The 22,878-nt window shown below is 50.4% G+C and overlaps 2 protein-coding genes and 1 long non-coding RNA gene across 3 annotated transcripts; 1 reads left to right on the top strand and 2 right to left on the bottom strand.

Annotated features, from left to right (window-relative positions):
• Positions 1 to 13,324: 13,324 nt before the first annotated feature.
• Positions 13,325 to 15,994, bottom strand: HOXA1 (homeobox A1). The gene is made up of 2 exons (XM_042889049.1): positions 15,315 to 15,994; positions 13,325 to 14,945 (listed from the first exon to the last, which is right to left on the bottom strand). Exons 1-2 carry the CDS (start codon positions 15,919 to 15,921, stop codon positions 14,590 to 14,592), a joined length of 963 nt encoding a protein of 320 aa, XP_042744983.1. The 5' UTR covers positions 15,922 to 15,994; the 3' UTR covers positions 13,325 to 14,589.
• A 234-nt stretch (positions 15,995 to 16,228) lies between these two features.
• Positions 16,229 to 19,797, top strand: LOC122189699. The gene is made up of 2 exons (XR_006181935.1): positions 16,229 to 16,320; positions 19,382 to 19,797. It is a non-coding gene; the product is annotated as an uncharacterized LOC122189699 (long non-coding RNA).
• A 170-nt stretch (positions 19,798 to 19,967) lies between these two features.
• Positions 19,968 to 22,465, bottom strand: HOXA2 (homeobox A2). The gene is made up of 2 exons (XM_042889048.1): positions 21,671 to 22,465; positions 19,968 to 21,071 (listed from the first exon to the last, which is right to left on the bottom strand). Exons 1-2 carry the CDS (start codon positions 22,050 to 22,052, stop codon positions 20,326 to 20,328), a joined length of 1,128 nt encoding a protein of 375 aa, XP_042744982.1. The 5' UTR covers positions 22,053 to 22,465; the 3' UTR covers positions 19,968 to 20,325.
• Between the last annotated feature and the right edge of the window lie 413 nt (positions 22,466 to 22,878).

Here is a 22,878-nt window from a genome sequence, read left to right as displayed (position 1 = left end):
ACATCTGTGCTTTGATGTATTTGTAATTAGATGCACAGTTTCTCAGGCTGTTACAGAAGACCTGTGTCTAGCTATGACCCACTTAAATATTCCAGCCATGGAATTTCTTTTCCTTTTTTTTTAATTTAACCTTACCATTGCCATGATTTGGATCTATGTATTTTAAAAAAATACCTGAATTATGTGCATTTTACTGTGAATGAACCTATTCATACTCCTCAAGTAATCAACTGACTATAGAGCTTATAATCATGAGAGAAATTGAATTCTCAATTAATGTTTTCACAGTTCTATTGAAGAATTTTTCCACTGATTACACTTACCATTGATTGAAAGAGATTTTAATCAGTTCAGTTGTTTTTTAGGAGGCTTAAACACCAAAAAAATGCTCATCTCATGTAAGAGTATTTGCATTAGAAAGACCCTTAAACAGACGAACCTTAAAATTCCATCTTAATTTACCTTACCTTGCTATCTCCAGTGGAAAGATTTCAAAGCAGTTCTCGTTTGAAGATACTCTGCACCATAATTTTAAGCACATAGGCATATCTATTTCCTATTAATAAGCATCATAAAATTTTAAAATTTAATCTCTGGGATTGCCATAAAGTTCAGCTGGTGGAAATGTGGTACTTACCCAAGTTCTTATGCACTGAGCAAGCATGGAAATGAACTACAAAAAAAAAAAAGCTAATAGCTTATCAAAATTAAAACTCAAATGCTTAATTTCACTACATAACAAGTAAGCTTTGTGAAGTACTATCAGTTTATATATTTTATGTGCTTACAGTATTTTCCTTCGTTGTTTTTTTCTGGAGAAACTGAAGCCTTATATGAGGGCTGCACTGAAAGCAGTATCTGCTATTTCATTATGTCAGCAGATGACGTCAGAGGTGGATGTTGGTGGCATGGTAGTATAAGCTGAACCTTCTCACTGATATTCTGCCTGTGTTGGCCACGTGACAGATGGCAGCAGACTTGCAGTCTGACAAAACAGTGTCTGACGTGGACATGTATATGGAGCAAAGGTGTGACATTTAATTCCTTCACTTGCAAAAGGTTTCACCCATGGACATTCATCTAAAGGAGAGTTTTGGTGAGACAGCATGAGCTAGTGGCCCTGAAGGCATCATCATTGCATAGCACAAAACAAGCAGTTGCCTAGATAGGACTTGAGACAACCTAGTGACTGGCTCCATTGTGGGAGCGTGATTTAATCCCAGAGATGTCTTCCCGCCAGCCTGCCTACCCAGGGTACATGCAAGTGTGCTTCATTAAAAATACTGAAGAATCAAGTCTCAGTCCAAATGAAAACTGAGCTGTAAGTCAGTCATATCTGGCCTGTAGAGTATAAGATCACAGTATGTGGTATGAGTTGATATGGTCCAAAACCACAGTGCTTCTCTGACTTTTACATGAACACTAAGAGAACAGTCAAGTCAAAAATTCCACCCCAGCAGGGAGCATTTGCTTTCTCTCAGTCTCATGTGTAGTATGAACAGGCTTACAAAAATATGTGTAATTGGAGCCCTGGAAATTCAAACTTCAGTAAAGGGCCATTGTCAAAACACAGTAAGTTCATCTTCAGGTCCAATACCTTAAATGGTTCTTTTGCGCAGAAAAATATCTTTGTTCAGTAATCACAGTGCAAAAATCTTCCTACAAGAATCTTGAATAAGATGAGCTGTCTTGTATGAGATGTTCTGTCTTGTAATCTTTTTAACACCTTGAGTCCATGAGCTGCTATTTGCTGTCAGCTCCAGAATCCTGCAATACTGTGAGTTCACCCTAGTGTCCAGCACCAGGCAGGGGATGGGCTTTTCTTCCCTGGCATTGCAGTGCTGTACCTGAGGACAAAAAGTATAACATCTGTAAGTGTTCTGATAAATCAGCTCCTCCAATGATTATTTTTTATTAAAAATCACATGAATTTAAAGCAGTTGTGTAGCATGAAAAATAAATTATCAGAGAAATTGTGAAATATAGAAAAGATTCAGGTCACAGGGTCTGGCAATTTCTTTAAAATTTCACATAAGCTGAGATGACAAACAGATGGTACAGTTAGCAAAATCTAGAAGGCAAAATATAGCCCCTGTGTCGCTTTAATGATGCCTCTGCTTATCACAGCCTATATTTCAGATCAACTTATAAGGTATTTTTCTAAATCATAGAACTCTCTTGAGCTCTATTTGCTAAAGACAAACTGGCCTGCGAAGATGCATCAGTCAAGCAAAAGATTAATTCCTGTTGTACCAAGTTGTTGTTTTTGGCACAGAAGTCAATATTTATAAGACAGAAAGCAGCTGTAGTGTGCAAGTTAGCATAGTGCATAAATCTTTGCAGCAGGTTATAGCAAGATTATGATACTATCCACAGGTAATACGATGGAAGTGCTGCCACAACAGAGCTTTCCTAATGGTGGCCATCCATTTACCAGTGTGAGCTGAGCTAATGAGGTCACGTTGAATCACTTTGTGTTGTTTCCCCTTTGGAAGCAATCAGCCCACATATAAACCAGTCATATATTAGGAGAGGTCATCAGCACAGCAGTTCTGCAAAGAGTGAGCTGTTTGTACAGGACTCCAAGCCAGATTCAGTTTTGCCTGGAGCAATAGGATGCATGGTTGCTGACAATGAGGCCTGGGATGCAGATTAACCCCCTTATCCCCTCGGAAGCTGTTGAAGGTGAAAAGCTGCTCTCGACTTTGCCCACAGTGAGATGCTTCATCCCACTGTCCTCCTCACCCTGACACACAGGCCAGGGGACAGTGGGGAATGACAGAGTTAATTCTCGATTTTCCTTATGCTATCTGCCTCCTGCTCTGTGTAGCAAGACCACAGGCAGTGAGGGACTGGGGCTCAGTATCACCTGCAACTCCAGTAGACGCAGTTCTGCCTTCATGGCAGGGGATCAGAAGATATCCTCAAATGGGCACCATGCTCCCATCTCTTCCACACAATACAGCAGGAGCTGTGGGTGTTACCGTGGTGGATATTACCAGACACTCAGCTTTCATTTACTGGTGGTGATGACAAGCCATGCACCGCTGCACCCCCCAGGGTTCAGAACACTGCATCTGGAGCACCAAGTACCCAATATCCTACAACTCCAAGTGCCTTGTCAAGCCCAGTCTATCCCTGCCCTCAGCTCCCACAGCCTTAACACAGTAGTTTCTCTTCCTTGTGGCATACAGTGAGATCTACAGTGGAGCAGGTAAAGCTAATCTTGTGTGTGTGTGTGAGGTTATAGATTATCACTGCCCTTATATCTATCAGCCTTTCTCCCATGATTAAATGGAGAATATTGAATTTCTTGTTACAGTATCCTATCCCTAAGACTAGATGTGAATGGAGTTCAGCATGGAAAGGTACCTGGATATTTTGCCTTCCTGAGAAGCTTGTCACACCAAATTTCAGTCTTCTGGCACTGCCCATGAGTGCAGATTCTCACCATGCAGTTTCAACCTTATGGCTTTCTCTCTATCTTACTATTACATTCATTCTGACATTCTCATCCTTGCTTGACCAAATTATATGTGGTTTTAGGCGAAGATGTTAGAAATCTAATGTGGAATAGATGCAGATTGAGCCCACATGGGAAGCAGGAAATACGATAGAAATGTGCAAGTCCATTATATGAATTTATCAGCATGCATTCTACAAGCTTTATAAATTTCTCTAGCACGATCATCTGTTTCATTCCTGGAAGAGAAAAATCTAACAAATATGAATTTCTTGAAATAGGCGACAGAAAGAGATTGGCTCAGAATAAACAAAATAGTTGAAATTACATTTTCTTGGCAAGGTTTGCTTGTGTTGTTCATCAAATAAATGCACATTATGTCTTGCGCTGCTACTCAGCTGTGATCCCATAATGTGTTCCCTGCATCCTGTCAGACATATGATCCTTTGTCCCATAATAGACCCAACTATCTCACAACCAGCTGAGCTCAGGGTCATCCCAGGGTCAGGCTGGTTAAAGATGGCTGTCAGTTCACCGCCTGACTCACAGACACGCTTTAAATCACCTTTATCTCGCTTATGCTGATGCTTTCCAGCAGCTGCCAGAGCAGGAGCTGGAGCACCTCTGTGCAATGTAGGGAAATACCTTGTAGCATCCCTGAAAATTTCTCTTTGGATCCACTAAGCCCAACACAATCAATGTAAAGAAAGTACAGCCCTATGTGTAATGCGGAATGAGGATTATTTCAAACATCTTTTTGCAAGGTGGCTGAACAGGAGTGTTCTCATCCATCTTGCAAATGAAAACAGAAACCCAGAAAGTGAAATATCACCTTTCAGATCAGAAATATAATACTCAGCCTGAAATTTCCAGCAAAAAGAAGATCTGAATAAGTAGGTCTGATAATCTGGGAAATGCATCACCTGATGTTTTTATTGTGATAAATACCTCCCTTCAACTCCCGATGCCATACAACTTCTTAATGTTTGTCACCAGTCTCCAAGGTACAGAAGAAAGACAGGCCTTAATTGTAAATTTACACATGCTTTATTGCCAGTGCAATGGCAGGAACACATTTAACAGGATTGTCATTCCAGTTAATTATGCTGATTCTGACATGCACCTATCACTTCTAAAATTGATAGTGTCTTTCGACCGGGTAGCAGCATCACAATATGCTGTGCCTTTCTCTCTAAGGTTAAGCATGCAAGGGGCCAGGGAATGGCAGGAGAAGGAGTCCCTGCATACTAAGCAAGTGCTGCAGCTCAGCCTCCTCTTAGCAGAGAAGCAGATAGCTCAGAGCAGCACATGTTCTGCATTTCTGTGCATGCTTCAGCCACAGCCCACCTGCCTCAGGCAAAAACAACAATCTCCATTATGCCTAATAGTAAACAACACCATCCCAGACCCTTAGAAACTCAGCCCTGTTCACAACATGTAACACCAAGCGTGCAGACAGCTGGTAGCACTTATTAAAGATATTAAAGCAGAAGAAAAGATGGTAGAAAAGGAGGCAACTGCTAAAAAAAAAAAAAAAAAAAAAAACCTTTGTGATAAGAAAAAAAATCTATTTTCCCCTGCAGCAACAGTCTGAGCCTGTGCATCTTGGGATGAAGGAAATGAGGGAACTCTTGAAATCAAAAGCAAACCACCAGCATCAAATGGGAATAAAACACCATCCTTCCTTTCAACAGTTACCTTTGCTCAGAGCGAAGCCTAATTTTAAATCCCCACACTGAAAAGGTGGTTAGAAATCTGGGGAAGTAGTACATCCCCTTTCCTCCCCACACACCCCAGTATAAATTTTGGGGGCCTTCCAGAAGGGAAATGGAGGTATACACTTCTCATATTCGCACCTGGCCAACAAGAGTAAGGTTTCAGGTTGTCTGAAAGGAGGAAGGGAAGGGGGAAGAGTGAGAGAGAAAGGGAGGGAGGAGGGAAGGAGGGAAGGAGAGAAGGGGAATGGAAGGAAAAGGATTTTCCCTCTTCTTGCCCCACACTAGCTTTGCCCTTTTGGCCACCCTCATCCTAACATGAATAAAAGCAATAGAAGCACTGCTCCAAGTGTGCAGGCTGGAGGATGTAAGCTCATCATGTGCTGCCAAGACTTGGAGCACCAATGACGATCTTAAAGAGCTTGTCTTAAAGATGTAGATAAACATATGGGAAATGTAAAGATGAACCTTCTTTTTTTTTATTCTTCCCCAAAATTCTTTCAAATACAAGTGTAAGGTGTATGCAGAGAGGAACTCTTACCCCTCCTTTCTTCTGCTAAGAACTTATGCAGCTCTTCACTCTTCAAGTGTACCTAGAGTAGTCAGGAGAAGGTATTTTCAGTAGTGACATTCTGGCTTAGCACACGTACTCCTACTCACAACCACAAGGACCTTCACACGTGGCAGCTGAAGGAACGTCTGAGCTTGGGCTGGCAGGGTCATGGGAGCAGAGCACCACACCTGCTGTGGGACAGACTCACTGCAGGCAGGTGTGTTTCCAAGAAGGGATGCTGACGGGCTTCATTCCTCTCTCCCTCTTCTCTTTGAGATCAGATACCATCTACAACACAGATAGTGATTCTGGGGCTGCTTCTACTACTCTTTTTCTGACAAAACACCTCATTGGAATAAGGCACCATGCTACAGAGGACCCTGTACAGCTGTGGAACCAAACGCGTGTGCTGCCCTCGAGGAAGGAGCTCCTGTTTTCTCCTCTCAGTAAATGCACACCTGAATGCAGTTAATATTTCTCAGCTTTTCCATTCATCTCCTGATGTTGGTTTGTTTTTTTGTGTGTTTTTTGGTGGTTTTTTTTTGGGGGGGGGGAGGTTCCTATGTCTAAGAGGAATTTTATGAAATAAAGATCTAAGGACTGAAAAATGTATGTGCAGAGGAGGAGGAGTGTGACAATTTTTGCAGCCCTTGTGAAAGGTTGTTTTGCTTCTAGACCAAAGGGGAGGAGGCCTGATCCTGCTCTTGCTAGATAAGCAGATATCCTGCAGGCAAGCAAAGCTGGCAACAGGCTGAAATCATGGTGAGAGTTGAAAAGCTTGTTTTTCTCTATGCACAACAAACCAGAATTGTTGACAGAAAAGCAAAAGAACATCTGCTCATGCTGATCTATGAAAGCTTTCCCCAGCTCCATTAACCTCCCTTCTTCGCTTGTCTCTCTTTCTCTAGGCTGAAAATTATCATTTAAGATGTTCGAGGCTTTCATTTCTCTATTAATCAAATTAAATCTCCTCAGCCACAGTTAAAACACTCTGAGAGGTGCTTTGACCAAATATCATTTGCCTTGCAATTAGAACTCATTTTTAATACAACAGGGGGAAATAGAGAAGCAGAGCTTTGCAATCAATAGAACTATAAATTACATGGAAAAGGAAATGGCAGCATCCTAGTTTTAAACAACAGATTTATTATCAGAGTGGGTAGTATTGTATCAATGGAGTACATAAGTTTTACAGAGAGGGAGAAGGAAACGTACAGACAGAAATCAATGTTAACATGGGCTCACTGTTACTTTAAATGCTGCATATGAGGTGACTGATTTTCACTTCTTTTAAATCGTAAAATGTCACACTGAAAAAGTAGTTGCTCAGGAAAAAAAAATAAAACCTGCAGTATTTTTAGGGCAAAACTATGCCAGTTATAATATGTGAGATCTGCGGAATGAGGGGTCCCATTTTATGTTCTATGTTCAACCGTGGTTAAGGCTGGTTAGTAAAGAACCCTCTCAACAAGCTCATAGCTAAGGCTGTGCATAAGATTTCCATCTAAGCCTTAATGATTTGCACTTCTTTTGATTCACACATACTGGTCAGAGGGACGAAAACTGTTCTTTCTAGTGGTAGAAAACCTTTTAAGTTCTTTACCTTCCATTTTCACAAGCAGGATCCCCAGAGGCAGATCACAACTATAATGCAAAAGAACTGAGGATCTGACCAAATGTTGCGTGTTGGGTTTTCATTGCTTCGGTCTGCAGCCTGCCCTTCTGCCTTCTCAGTGGAAAGCAGAGGATGGATTTTTGCTTGTTGTTCAGTAAGGAGCCTAAAGTTACAGCCCGGTTCAGAGCCCACTGAAATGATCATGACTCTTTCTTTTCAGCCCTGGTGAAAATAGAGGCAACCTTCATGGTCAACTGTTTCCAAAACACATCACTGTTCTGTGCTCAAAAAGGTGGTTTCATTGAGGCTATCTGGTTTTCCAGATCCACTTGTCTGCTTTGCAATCGTTAGAGCTCTGAGTCCCAGCAGAATTGTCAGTGTTTTTTATCTATTTTCCTTGTGAGCCTTACTGTGGCATTCAGAACCCCAGGGTAAGAAACATATAATCTGAAAAGAGAAAAGTTATCTTTACTGATGGATTACTAGGTTCAGTGGGCCTAATCTTCTGATTTGCAGACCTGAAGCTCAGGTGAGCCAAATCTCCATGGGCAATGGGCCATGGTAGGTCCAACACAAGATCGATGTATGCACGGGGCCAGGTACAAGCCTCTGCTGACATTAAATCATTTACTATGGGAGCTGACTTGTAAGAAGCTATGGTAATGTCTCATTAAATTAACCTAAATTCTGAGGGAGCATACACATTCACATGCATGCAGTGGGAGCTGGGATTTACTTTCATCTTTATCCTCTTCCTCTTCTGACCAACATACAGGTCTTCTCCAGCCCTTTTTGTGTCATCATTGCCTGGTCTCCTAGCATTGTCAGAAGTGCAAAACTGAAATACATAGAGGAGGAGACTGAAAATGTAATGAACTGCAAAGCCCCCTGGGGTCTTAGTTGCCTGCAATGCCCACCTTCATGACTAAACATATCGTTCATGCTAATGCTGTTTGCTAGAAGGAGTGTTCCTTCAAGATAACGTCTCTGCACAGTGAAATATGCATGGCTTTTCGATGGCTCAGCTCAAATGGGATCACCTTTCAGTGCCTAGACAGTGCAATTTTTTAAATATTTTTTTCCCCAGCACAGCATGAGGAACACAAACTACCCCAATCAATGCACTTTGTTTTATGATCCATCCATCCCCAGAACCATCCAGGAGTCCACTGGTATTACAGTGCAATTGGGCAGGTATTTCTTCCAAAATAGCCCAGTTTGGTGAAGTCTCTTTCTTTGTTGAAGATTGCAGGGAATATTATACAACTAAGCTAAGAAAATAAAATGAAGCTTGCATAGCATTTCCAATGGAACTGACATTTTGCACATGAGTTTGTCGACCTGGTGCACCAGTCAAAATTTTAAAAAGGTTTTTTGTTACTAAGGAGTTTCAACTAAAACTGCATGGAAATCCCTACCCTCATGACTTCCATAACCTTCACCGTTTTACAAAGCCGGAGGGAAACCTGAGCTGCACTCTCTGGCTCTCACTTCAACTCTCCGATGTGTCCCCAGATGAAGTCTGTTGTGCACAGCTGTGCTTTGCACCTGAGTGCCCACCGCTAGGCAGCAGTCGGGAGATTCCCGCTGCCCTGTTCCCCTCTCCAGCCTCATCCTCGTCCCGTCTCTTCTCATTTCCTAACGAACCCGGCCTCCTGTGTTTTCTCTGCTCTTTATTCCATGTCACCGGAGCTGAGTGACTGCTGAAGATGAGAGGGGATGAGGAGTGTGAAGAGGGAAGCTCCTGCCTTTGGTCTGAGCCTGACTGGGAATGATGAAAACCACATGGGCTATGAAGAAGTCCAGTCCAACTTTTTGTTTACCGAGCTCCCTAGAAACATCAACATCTGTCACCACGAACCCCCTAAAAGGGGCACCCCCTTGCTACAGGACCCCGGTGGCAGCTCCCATCCCTCTTCCCCTAGTCCGGGCCGGGGCTCCCGGGTGTTGACAGAAAGGGAGGGAGGTTATCCGGGACTGGTGAGAGCTGTATTAATAGACAAAGCAGATCGGCAGCGATGCCCTCCGCTCAGCGCTGCGGTGCCACTCGGGCGCGGACAGCCGCCGGGGTTCGGCTCAGCTCTCGCAGCCCCGCACGCTCCCGGTGCAGCCGCCGGGACCGCCTCACCCCGGCCCTGCCCAGAGCGGAGCTGAGCGCTCCGGCCCCTCCGCCGTCTCCCCTCAGTTACTGTCGCAGTGCACACAACGAATTTTCCTTTTATTAGTCATTTCCCGAAGATCAAAACCGAGGACAGCTGCGAATGCGATCGATCCCTCCAAAACTCCTTAGCCAAGCATTCCATCAAAGTAGATATTTCCTGGGATTTATTTCTTTTCTTTTTTTTTCTTTTTTTTTCTTTTTTTTTTTTTTAATAATCGATAGCTTATTACTGGGTTTTGACTTGGTTTTCCTCTGGCCGGCTTACAGCCCGGGCTGCAATTACGCAGTACCCCTCAGACCTTCGCACAGCCGAGCGGGTGGGACGCAGATACCGCCCTCCCCATCGGGGAAGCCGGGCCGGGGTTGGGGTCGTGCTGCTCCCCGCCGCTCCGACACCTCCTACAGCTGTTCCGAGCGGAGCGCACCGTGAGCCCCTCTGTTTCCCAACCCCCTTCTGCACCGCGTCTTACACCGATGAGAGCGGAGGCGAAAGTTTAGGGCTGCGGCTGGCCTCCTGTCCCCCCCGCTGCTCCCGTTCTGCTCTCCTTTGGTCTTGTATTTGTTTCGTTTGATTTATGGTTTTTATTATTCATTTACTTATTTATTTTTGGCAACGCGTTGGCTTTGTGTTTATAAACCGGACCCACTCAAAAACCGCGAAGCGCCCGTTGTTTTCACCCTAAGAGAGGTCGATCATCATTTGGTCACATTTTCATAAGAATCACCGGTGGCCATTTCACATCACGAGACAGGAACTTTCAAGAAAAGAAGATCGGAAAGCCAAAAGAATTGTGAAAGTAATGGCTGAAACATTTTCCATGTGGAACAAATGCTTCGAATATGGCACTGCCCCATTAAAAAAGAAAAAAAAAAAAAAGAAAAGAAAAAAAAAAAAAAAAAAAAAAAAAAAAAAAAAAAAAAAAAAAAAAAGGAAAAAGAAGAAAAAAATGGCGCGGAAGCTATTCTTCCGGGCCGATTTCTGCTCGTATTACTAAAATACGTCATTTTTTTGGTGGTTGCACGGTAAATGGGGCTCCTCACATGATTAGAATCAACAGTTTGGCCCCGAGTTCTTCGGAACTTTCTTCCCAGAGGCTCCCATTGATTCCAATGGTCTTTCTGTTCCTGAAACAGGAGTAACTGTGACCTGTAATATTTTTTGACACATAAACCGTAAAAGAATAATGTTAACAGCGCGAGTCGGCCAAATGGTGTGCCTGGGGGAGAACGGGAATGTTTGGCTTGGAAGGGAAAAAGGGAGGAAGGAGAGGGGAAGAAGAAAGCTATGAAGAAATATTTGTGATCATTTTAGATATTATTTTGCTATTTAATTAAATATTATCCATTTGGTTATTTCTGTGGGGGGTTTTTTGTTCTTTTGGGTTTTTTTCTCCTGTAGTTTAAGGAGCTGGCACAGAACTAATCTTCAGGAAGACAAGCAAGGAAGCTAAAGAGAGAAATCCTCCGAAAGGATTCAATTCCCCTAATGTGAGCGGGCGGAGGAGCAGCCCCGTACCGGCGCACTCCCGGCGCTGCCGCCCAGCATGGAGCCCCCCCGGCAGCTCCGGAGCCGCCTCCGCTCCCGCAAGACTCCCGCAGCGCCCCGGTGCTCTGGGGGGGCGCTGGGGGAGGTGGGCTGAGGGGCGATGTGCGGGGGGAAACCTGCTCGCCTCTCCGGCCCGAACGTGAGCTCCCGTTAGAGAGGTGCTAACAAACCCCCGTTAAGCATGCGGTGATGCAGTGACTAATCTGCGTGATCTCTGGCCTTCGAAGATTTCCTACAATTAGTAGCGACATCCAGCGCGTTTTGCCCAGATTTCTTCTTCTCATGGCCAGATTTATTATCATTATTATGTATTCCCACCGAGAACGGAGAAGGGGACGAGGCTCCTCCAGCTGACCCTGCCGCTGCCGGGGAGAAGCTCCCAGCATCTCGCCCTGCCCCTGGGACTCCCCGCGTCCCCTGCGGGACGGTTCCCCGCAGCCCGGTGCGTATCTCCGGGACACCGCGGAACGACCGAGCAAAAAGGAGAGGGAATTACCGCCGCAGGGGAGACCGAGAGAGGGACGGAGAGAGAGGGATGGCTCTGCGATTGTTGCCTTTAGCGAGGCAGTGAGATTAACCACTGGGGCTTATTCTAAAGTGACCCATCACTGAATTCATTTCTGCCTGAACTTTCGGTGAACCTGAGATTAAAGAGGGGAGAGCAGCTAAGCAGTTTGTTGTTAGCTGCCTTTTCAACAGCCCTTTCAGACTGAGTAAATATTGATCGCTTTCAATCTGATTGCCCCAGAGGAAAACACCAAAGCATCTCAATAGCCTCCAAAAGTAAACTTTAAAGGTGAACAGTAGAAATGGCCTTAAGTATGATAGGAGGATGCTAAACTCCATTTGACATTCGAACGCGGTTTGAGTTGGGATGGTTGGTGAGGGAGATTTTTTTGTGAGTTGGGTTTTTGTTTTTTTTTTTTTGGTTGTTGCAGTTGTTGTTGTTTTGGGGGGTGTAGGGTTTTTTTGTTTGTTTGTTTTGGTGTTTTGGTTTTTTGTTTTTTTTTTTTTTTTTGTGTGTGTGTGTGTGTGTGGTTTGTTTGCTTGCTTGTTTGTTTCCCAGACACTCAAGAGAGAAAAATAGGGGAAAAAAATCGGGTGTAAAAACAAAAGGTTCCCCTCATTCCGAAGGACAGCTGATTGTTCCCTTGGGCCAACTCGTGCTCTGCTCGTTGAGGTATTTCTGTACCAGAAACTCGTTCCTTCTTTCCCCACCGGCAGCACTGAGGTCTTGATCGTATCGAAATGATAACAATAAAAATATCGAAATGAGTTAGGGTTGGGAAGGTTGGGGGTGTCAGATTTAAATCGTTCGTGGCTGATGAAAAAAAAAAAAAAAAAATAAAAAAAAAAAAAATGATAAAGCGAAAAAAAAAGTTAAAGCATGGGGTTTGGCTCGGAAGGAGGGGAAGCTCTGTTGTCCCAGCTCCGCGCAGACGGACGCACTGCCGTGTGTCCCGTCCCACATTTAGGCTGTAATTTATGAGCTCTCTTCCCAACGCATTGAGTCAGCATCGGGGGAGCCGGCTCTCAGATCCGGATTCCAGCAATGTTTAGATCCAGATTTCGATATTGAAATACCCTCATTGGCATGCAAATGCCACTTTAACACATCCAAGTCTCTGGAAGAAGGCCATCTGGTTTGCTTTGTGGCTTTACACTAATAAACAAAAGGTAAAGTATATGGCAGGCTGGGAAATGAAAGAAATCGAGGCAGCGCTGGCGGGAGCCTTTGGAGACAGCCCCGCTGCCTCGCAGATAGCTGCTCTTGATATGGCCGCCGCGCCTGCAGATCGGGGCTTGTTTCTTTTGACACCGAAGTGAAGAGCGTTTCATTGGCTCCCGGCGATCCCGCACAGCGGAGCCGCTCTGGCAGCGCTGCCCCGCAGCTGTGTCGTGTCAGGCGGTGTCATGCGTGGAGCTTCCAGAGGCAGCGGGAGCTCCGGGCACCCCCCGGCACCCACTGTCCCCCTCCCCGACCTCTATGCTTTTGGCACCTCATGGAAATGTCACACTATTTACCCGCAATAACTTGTTTGGGCTTTCTCCAGAAATACGAAGGCAGCGATTGGAAACGGGCTGGGAGCACCTAGCGGGCTGGGAGCATCCCCTCCCCCCCGCCCCATCCCTTGGCAGCCCTTCGGGGTGGCAACGCTGGGCGGGGGGGACACGATTCCCGCGGTAATTAAATGTGCAGCCCTTGCGAGGGGCCTGCGACGTGAGGAAAGAGGACTCGAAGACAGTTTCTGCTTTTGAAGCGTGCTCTGTTTATGTAAGTGTCACCATCCATCCCGAGGTGAAAAGGTTAGCACTTGACCCAGGAAGCTCTCGTGTTTGTGCTTCAGAAATAGATCGGGGTCATAAATTCCTCCCAGTTACAGCGGAGGGCCACATATTTTTTCTAAAAATAATGCTGTTTGAGCATAGAAAAGGAGGAAGGTTCTTGTTTATGGGGCGGACCGGGCAGGCCGGGGGGGATGAAGCTGGGACCCTCCTCCCTTCTCCCCTCGGAAGTGCCCAACGGCGGAAAACGTGGGAGCTGAGCCGTGACGTGCCAGTGACGTCACGCAGAGGTAGACACACGAGGTATACCTGAAAGCGGAATATATTTATTACAGACATAAGGACCCGTAAATCCTGCCCTGGGTCCCAGCGGCGGGGACCGCAGAGCCCTGGTGATTGTACGCAACGTCGGGGGACGCGGCTCCTGCCCGACAGAGCTCCGTGTCCCGAGTACAGCACACACGGGGCGGCATGCAGCGGCCCGGACACCAACCACAGAAGTTATACATTCATTTGGCCATCCGACACATTCACGAGTGGGTCGAAAAGACATCGAGGCTAAAGGAGGGGGGATACGGAAACAGGAAGAGGTGAGGTCTGTGGGGCGGCAGTGTCCCTCTGTCAGACACAGCCCAGCACAGCTGTATGGGGGAGGGAGGGACGAGCACACAGGGTAAGGTTTACAAAACCTAGTGCAATTGAAGCCTTGTTTGTCACGTTTTGGGAAATAGCGCTACGCTTTGAGGTATCTGCTGGAGCTTAACACGTCTGCTTGATGCTGCCGTCAGCCTGACCGATAGAAAAGCGGGTCTGGTTTGGCGAATGCACTCACCCTGCTTCACCTGATCATCTAAACGTCTTCTCTAGAAAAATCTGTAAAAAGATAAATCTCTCGGACAAAGTATTTACAAGCAACAAACTCATAGACACGAACAAAGTATACATTAAATTAAAGGGTGAAGGTCCTAGAAGTCGTGTAAACACTTGCCATAGTGCATCTCTTCGTGAGGTTATGTACTCTCCATGACCTGTCTGTCAGCCAGTGAAACTCAGAGGAACATCCTTGCGGGGAGGAGGGAGAACCCACGCGTGTGCCAACGCAACTCCTCCGGCAAGGAGGTGAGGAGGGGGGAACCGAAATAAAACCTCTCGGCGGCAGGGACCAGGAGCGGCCGGGCCGACGCCCCCGGGCCCGACCAACGGACGGACGAACGGACAGACCGACGGAGCGCACCGCAGCTCGAGGGAGCTCAGTTGGTGGCGGGACCCGGGTCTGAGGTGCAGGATGCGGGCGAGGCGCTGCAGGGCGACGGGCAGCACTTCTCCGACGGGTCCTCCGCCTTCTCCTCACAGCCCGTGGGAGTGGTGGGGGAGATGGGCAGCAGCCCCTCTTTCTCCCTCTTCTTCTGCTTCATCCGCCGGTTCTGGAACCAGATCTTCACCTGCGTCTCGTTGAGCTGGAGGGAGGCTGCGATTTCCACCCGCCTGGCCCGGGTCAGGTACTTGTTGAAGTGGAACTCTTTCTCCAATTCGGTAAGCTGCTTGGTAGTGAAGTTGGTACGGACGGTGTTGGGCTGCCCCACGAAGCCGTACTCGCCGGCCTTGCCTGTGAGGAGACAGGCAGCGTTAAGCGAGTGCAAATGATTTATAGGCTACGTAATCGATACGCCCGCAGCGGCCGAGCGATAGGGATTCCTCGGGATACGGGAGAACCCCCGGCAGGGTGAGTGATGGGGTGCGAGGTGCTAAACTCCCGGTGTCGGGGGAAACTCGGGAAGTGCTTTGTGAATTACACGAAATACGACCGCGGGAGGGGTGGGAGAGAGACCGAAGAACCGGCGCCGGCTCCCACCCGGCGCTGAGGGCACAAGACCCAGCCGCCCCCGCGGGCACCTGCACCCGCCTCCCCCCGCCGCCCCGACGGCGGTGCCAGAGCGAACCGGGCCGGGCTGCCCCGCTCCCGCCTGCCACTGACCTGTTTTAGGGGGGTTCCTTTTAACTTTCATCCAGTCGAAGGTCTGCGCCGGCGGCGAGGTGTCGGCGGAGGGGGAGCGGGAGTTGTCCTGGTGGCCGGCGTGGAGGGGAGAGAGAGCATGGTTGTAGGTGCCCAGGGGCAGGCTCTGCTGCTCCTGCCCGTACGGGGAGGGCACGTACTGCGCGGGCCCCCCCGCGTAGCCCTGGTGCGGGTGCTGCGCTGCGGCGGAGGAGAGGCTGCCCGAGTAGACGGCGGGCGCGCAGGGGGGGAAGCCGCCGCCCAGCTCGGCGTCCTGCCCCAGAGCGTAGGGGCCATAGGCGGCGCCGAAGCCCTGCGCGCCGTACGTCGGGGGGCAGCCGGGATGCGCGTAGGACACCCCCAGGCCGCCGTGGTGCTGGTAGGAGGCAGGCTGGGCCGGGGGATGGTGGTGCCGGTGGGGACTGAGGGGCACCCCGCGGCCCACGAGGAAGCGGTCCTCCCCGCTGCAGCTGCCGGCGCTGACGGCGCAGGGCTGGAAAGTTGTAATTCCGTGCTCAGGGTGGTAGGAGCGGGCGGCACAGGCCCCCGCCTCGCCGCCGAGGACGGGGTACTCGAGGAAGGAGCTCATCCTCGCAGCGTGCCGCTGTCACGCCGCCGCCGCCGGGTCTTCAGCGTCCGGCGGGGCCGCGCCAACTTTCCCACTTCCTCCATGGGGCCGGGAGGAAAATGACACGAAGGTACCGCGAGCGGGGAGGCACGTGGGGGGCGGCAGCCAATGGCTGCGGCGCCTGCGGGACTTTCCCGGCTCCTGCCGCTGATAGATCGCCGCGTCGGGGGCATTTAAACGCCGAGCGCTCCGACGGCGCGGCACGGCGCGGCGCGGCACAGCGGGGCAGGGCGGCGGCGGCCCCCCGGGGGGCGAGGGGCAGGGCTGCCGCGCCGCCGGGGTCCCGCCCGCTGGCTGAGAGGGGAAGGCAGCGGAGAACCCGGCGGAGGAGTCCGGCCCGCGGAGCCCGGCCCCTCCAGGGTGAGTGAGTGAGTGAGTGAGTGAGCGAGTGAATGCCTCTGCGGCGGGCCCTGCCGGGCTGCCCCTACGCCGACCCGGCTGTCAAACTGGTGCCGGGCACCTTTGCCGTTCTTCCGGCTCGGAATGGGGAGGGCTGAATCCGCGGCATGGGGCGGGGGAGAGGTGATGGGGACAGAGCGGAGAGCATCAGCGCTAGAGACGGCGGTGAGGATGTGACCAGGGGTGAGGATGGAGACCGTAATGGGGATGCTGACGGGGATGAGGATAATGCGGGGGATGAGAATGGGGCCGCTGCTCCGGCTCCTTCGCAGAGCCCAGCGCGACGCGACGCCAAGAGTTAAAGGGGCTTGTCCAGCCGCATCACCAGGCGGCCGCGGACATTAGCATGGAAATGAGGCGCTTCGGGGACTGACGGCCATTGTGCTCTGCCGGGCACGCCAGCCTCCCCCTAGCCCGCACCTCCTCTCCCCCCGCACCTTCTCCGGACTTCCCCGCTTCAGCCGGGGCTGGGGTAGGGGAGGGGGAGTCGGGGGGCTGACGACGGGGCGGAGGCCCGCCGGGCTCCGCAACCCATCTGCCGGGTCCCCGCGGCGCGCTGCCACCCGCATATCTCGGACCGGGTGGGGGAAGGATGCCCGGTGTGCTGCAGGTCGCAGGCCGGGGAGGCGTCCTGGTGCAGGGCCCGGAGAGACGCAGGAGACTCAGGGCCCTCAGCCCGACCCTTTTGTCCCCGCGCTTTGCCACCGCCCAGACCTGCAGTGGTGGGAGGTGGCAGATGGCCGGTGGCAGAGGTGGCCCCAGGACCCTTGGGAACAGGGATGAGCATCAGTTTAAGCTTATACTTCCCCACCCCCATCCACGGGTAAAAAAAAAAAAAAAAAAAAGAAAAAAGTAAAAAAAAAGGTCCGTGGAAAGAAAAGGACGGGGCGCGATGGGACGTGGATTGCGACCCCATATTCTGTTTACATATGCGGAAAGTGAAAGGGGATGCAAAGAGCGGGCATCCATCCGTCCCAAGGCTCTCGTCTATCTTCAGGGAGAGGGGCTGGCACCAACAGTCAGTGCTCCTCAGCACCGACCCCGGGAGGAGCCGCCTCCTGTGCTGCTGCAGGTGCACTCCCGGCTCTTCCATCGCTGTGTGCTCGCTGCTGCTTGCTTTGAAATCCCAAAGGTTCCCCCTGCCCTGCCACCTCTCCCTGCTCACCAACACACGCGCACACTCGCTCACCCGCAAGCTCCTCCCTCCACTCCGAACCACAACATCCTCCACATCCTCCCCGAGGTGCGGGCTCTCCCGCTGCTCTTAGGTCAACCCTTACCCCGTGCCATCCCCAAGGCCTCTCTACAGGCAGCAAAAGCTGAAGGGCCGCTCTTAGGATTTCTGTTTGTTCTGATTTACTGAGCAGGCACGAGTGGCTGAGGGCCCTCTGGAAATGTTCTGTTTCTTAAACTCCGGGAGGGGGAGGAAGGGAGGTCGTGGGGAGAGCGACAGCAACAACACTCCGGGGGTGTTTATGGCATTATACTGCATCAGTGTGGGCTGTGGTAAGGGATGGAAACACATTCATTTCATTCCCGTAAACCTGTTGTGATAAATATAGCATAAGGCAGAGCAAGGAGGGCCACTGGGACTGTTTACCAATAAAAGAGCTGGCATCCTTTCAGTGCTTTTTTTTTTTTTTTTTTTTTTTTTTTAACATCAGCCTTCGAAGAAAAAATATGTATTTCTCTGCAAATGGATCTGTTTTACCCGTAAATCCCGGCAAATTACAGCACCTCTTTTACAGTCTCCAGCATCCTGTAATCCCTTTTTTTTTTTCCTTCCCCTTTTCTGTGCCATTGTTGGGAGCAGCCCCCATCCCTTTTGTTGCATTGTCTCTCTCGCGATACTTTGGGCTTTCGCTGTCGGTTCTGTGTGAGGGGCAGAGGCTGTAGGGCCGGGGGCAACCGCTGCTCTTCTGCGGCTCCGCTCGGGAACCGCCGTATCCTGCCCGAGAGTGAGGCCCACATTTAAGCTTTGGCGTGGGAGTTCTCCCCCCGCAGCGCCCCGGGGCTCATGGGGAGGAATTGAGGCGACTCCTGATAGCTGCACCCCCACGTTTATTTAAATCGAGTTGGAGAAAAATTGAAATCTTGTCGGGGATTTTTATTCCTGTCTCTTTTTTTCCCTCTTCTTTTAAATTTATTTTTTAATACATGTATTTTTTATTTTTTATGCATTGCCAGCACGCAGACATCGGGCCACAAAATGCCCCCGCACACAGCAGCCCGTTTCGGCCCTTGCCAAAGAGGTGCGGGGCCACTGGTGCCTCCCGCCCCGCTCAGGGCTGCAGCGGGAGGAGGACAGGAGCAGGGCAGGGGTTTCGCCGCGGCCGCAGCTCAGCCAAGCTGTTGTTTTAAAGGAGCAATAAAAATGAATTATGACTAAACGCCTTCTCACTTAATGGTTTTAGACGGGGATCCCCAGCCCCGGCAAATACGTAAGAGGATTTTTATTTGTGCATGTGTTCCTGCAATTGATCTCTTTGATGACATTCTCATTCATAGAAAGCGTTTGATTTATGACTTTAGGAAGAATTGCGTTCAGCCCTTCCAGCCATAACCCACGCATCCCGGCTCCACAACGCGGTGCAGAGCTGTGAGACGGCTCTCCGTGCACGGACGGGCAGCGCTGCGCCGTTCCCAGGCCCCCGCTCTCCTCGCACAGGCTCCCCACGCACGGAGCCGCGGCCGCCGCCCCTCTCGCCCTCCTGGGAGCCCCCATTCGCGTCCCAGGGAGGGGATTCGCCCCGTTCGGACCCGGCCGCACTGCTGCCCGAGGTGTGCCGGGGGTTTCCCAGCTCGGCTCAGCGAGCGGGGACCTCGAGGAAACCGCAGTTAGGGAATAAAAGCTTTCCCTTTTGGGTCGCCCCCCAGGATGGGGTTGAACAGTAAATATCGTCCTCCACGACCCCTCACCGCCCCCAAAAAGGACCGAGCGGAGGGTGCGATCCCTCCCCCAGTTATTCGTGCGGCCTTTGGCTGTTGCAGGCTCTAACTTCTCCCTTCCTTCTCCTTTTAGGGCTGATCTCCCGGACCACTCCGCGCGGGAAGACCCATCGAACGCACCCTGTGAGCTCAGATTTTTAAGGTTTCCCAGCCAGCCTGCTGGCTGCTCATTATGGTCGAGAACAAAATGCTATGTTCGAAAAGAAAAAGAAAGAAAAAAAGTAAAAGAAAAAAGAAAAAAAGTGAGAAAAAGCCTTCCGTGAATGTACCAGGCTCATTTCTGCAGGACCGTGCCCCTCGTTTTGTCTGTAACAGAGAAAGCTCTCCCTTACGGCTTTGTTAGAGTTGGGCATTCTCAAGCTCCGCGTCCTCACGGAGATACTGTGGTCATACACTAAAGGGAAGAAATCGCCACAGGAGCTGGGAACGGTTTGGGTTGGTTTGTTTGTTTCCTCTCCGCTAACCTTCGAAATAAAGAATTTGAACGTGTTTTTCCTCTCTGCTAAATGTCCTGCGTTTCCAACCAGAGAGAGATGGCAGGGTTTGATTATTAGTGAGTTAATAGTGAGAAATACCCGTTGTGTTATCAGTGCTCAAAGGAGAGAGGGAGGGGGAAAAAAAAAAAAAAAAAAGGAAAAGGAAAAAAAAGAGAAAGCGCCTTGTAGCAAACAAGAATTTATTCTACCAAAAATACTTATGACAACGCATCCTAATGCAATACAAAAATAAAAAGAAAGTGACGATACGATCCCTATATGATCACTTTCTTACAGACCTCATATATTGCTTTCGTCGAAGGACCTAGAACGTGGCTAGGTTAAAACCGAAGACAACTAAAACTTGGTCAGAATCGGTAAAATGGCACGGTGAAGGGAGGGGACAAACAGAATGTACCGACCGGGGGGGGGAGGGGGGAGGGGGGAGGAAATAAAATTAATTCACTGGGAAAATAATAATAATAAAGGGGAGGAACGAGGAGGAGAAGGCAGGACCCTGGGAGAGGACGTCTTTAATTTCTCAGTAATTCAGATGCTGCAAGTCAATCGTGGTGAGCGTGTCTGTAAAAAAGTCAAAGCTGTCAGCGGAGATATCTACGGGGCTGTCCAGAGAGCCCGGCAAACTGGGGGAAACCGCGTCTGAAAGCTGGAGGCAGGAATCTGTGGAGAAAACGTTGAAGTCCTGTAAAGAGGGGACCTCGAGGGCCTCAGGACTGTCATTGTTGAGGCCAGCTGCGCAGTTCTGGGCCATTGTTGAGAGGCAGTTTTGAACAGTGGGTGACTGGTGTTGAAAATGTTTCAGATTTTTCTCATTGCTCGTTAAAGGCGAAACGGGGAAACTTTGGGATTCGCCATTGTGCGCATTCTGCGCCTGCTGCTGCGAGAGCGCATTCTGCTGAAACGCGTACCCCTCCCTCTCCAGCAGCGCTCCCGAGACGGTGCCGAGGGCTTGCTCGAAGAGGGCTTTCTCCTCCTCCTCGTCCTCCGCCGCCTTCTCGGGGTCTTCCAAACCCTTAAATTTCCCCTCGCCGTTCTGGTTCTCCTTGCACTGGGTCTGCCTCTTGTGCTTCATCCTGCGGTTCTGGAACCAGACCTTCACTTGCCTCTCGGTCAGATCCAGCAGCGCTGCGATCTCGACCCGGCGCGGTCTGCAGAGGTACTTGTTGAAGTGGAATTCTTTCTCCAGCTCCAAGAGCTGCGTGTTGGTGTAGGCCGTCCTCAGCCGCCTAGATCCACCGCTGCCACTATCGGGGATTTCAAGGGGGTCTGTTAAAAAAGAAAAAGAGAAGGCGAACCACCGCCACCACCACCACACGCACACGCGCCCCGTAGAGCAGCAAAGAACGGAGGCGAAGCAGAGCCCCGCGCACGTCGGGGAAAAGCGCGGATGGCACCGCGGTCCCCGAGCCCCTCGCGGCCCGTGCTGGAGGGGGGGGCAGCGCTTCTCCCTCTCTCCCTGCGTGGAAGCGACTCTCTAGCCATATGTCCTCGCAGCATAAAATAGCGACTGCAACAAAATGGCCGCCCTCGGCCGCGGGACCCCATTGTGCGGCGCCCGGAGCCCCCCGGCCCCTCGGCGCGCCCCGCGGCCCCCGCTCCGCGCCCTCCCCACGCCGCGGCCAACTTTATATCGGCCATAGCGCGATTGATAATTAATGCATCAGCCGCCGAGCTGAGCGGGAGCAATCTATCACTCTTCATTACTGTCAAATAGCCCGGCTCTAGGACAGCGAGACAAGAGAGGTCAGCTCCAACTCAAATAAATCATCCCGCGTTGGGGCGACTCGGGAAAGTTGGGCTCCGCGCGGAGCCCCGTCCGAGAGGGGGCTGCGGGCGGCCGGGGGGCGGCGAGCCCCGGGACTGACCTTTGTGGCTGAGGCAGGCGGGTCCGGCGGCTGAGGCGGAGGCCGAGGCGGGCGGCAGCGAGGATCGCTTGGACGCCTTTTTCTCTTTCATCCAGGGGTACTCCGGGGGCGGCGGGGCGCCGGCGGGGCCCGGGCTGCCGCTGCGGGCGCGGGGGCTCGCCTTGGGGCGGCCGCCGCCGCTGTGGCGAGGGTGGCCGCCGGGGTTCAGGCTGGGGATGGTCTGCTCGAAAGGAGGAGGAATCAGTGTCGAGTGTGAAAGCGTCGAGTTCTTGATTGATGAACTTTGAAATGTATCACCGACAGGGGGAAAAGATGTCAGGCACTCAGCAAGCGATGGCTGACTATTGATAAAACCGATCTCTCGCTCGAATTCGAAATTCATGGCCTTCAACTCGCAGCCCCCGCGGAGAAAAAGTTCCCTCGGATGCCGGGGGCTCGGGGGGGGAAGGCCCAGGAAAAAGGAGAGAGAGGAGAAAAAAATATATCATAGAAGATCGCTGGTGGGGTGTTTTTTTTCTAATTCACTGATTACGGCCGTATGGGGACCGTGCTACTATTAAACTATTGAATTCATGGAGACAAGGTTGAAATTGGACCGAATTGGCTGTCACATGATTGCCTCTGCCCAATGACAATTTGGGCTTTAATCAAAAGAAGCCACTGTCTGTTTGATTGATCCAAAAAAGTCGGGAAGGAACGCCTCATTGGGGGCCAGAAAGGCTTTATTTACACTTTTTTTAAAGAGGGAAACGGTATCTCCCGCATCCATCCCCTCGGCGTCCTAATCTGAAATGATCGGGGCGGGGGGGAGGGCGAGGGGGTGCGTTGGTGCGGCGGCTGCGGGGTGTGTGCTTGTGTCCGTGTGTCCCCGCGTGTGTGCGCCCGTCCTGCAGCCCGCTGCCTCCTCGCCTCCGCCCGCGCACTCTCCCCTCATTGTTTGGGACTGTCAGGAAAGCGCTTTGCACCTCACAAATCATTTAAGCACCTCAATCTGACGCCGTGAGTCATTAACAAAGTCGTCCATTAATCTTCAAAGTTTTGACACCGCCAGGCCCCCACATAAGAAGTTGCACCCAGGCAGGAGTCTCGAGTCTTGATTTTTTCCCGGAGAATAACACTTCCTCCAAAACTACTTTACCGCTTCAGACTCAGCCTCCATGGGCTCCTCTTTTTTTTTTTTTTTTTTTTTTTTTTTTTTTTTTTTTTTT

The sequence above is a fragment of the Lagopus leucura genome, unplaced genomic scaffold (genome assembly GCF_019238085.1).
Source record: "Lagopus leucura isolate 7727_CA_CO unplaced genomic scaffold, USGS_WTPT01 Super-Scaffold_100157, whole genome shotgun sequence".
Taxonomy (NCBI): Eukaryota; Metazoa; Chordata; class Aves; order Galliformes; family Phasianidae; genus Lagopus; species Lagopus leucura.
The sequence above is the reverse complement of the archived record's forward strand: the minus strand, read 5'-3'. Positions and strand labels throughout refer to the sequence as shown.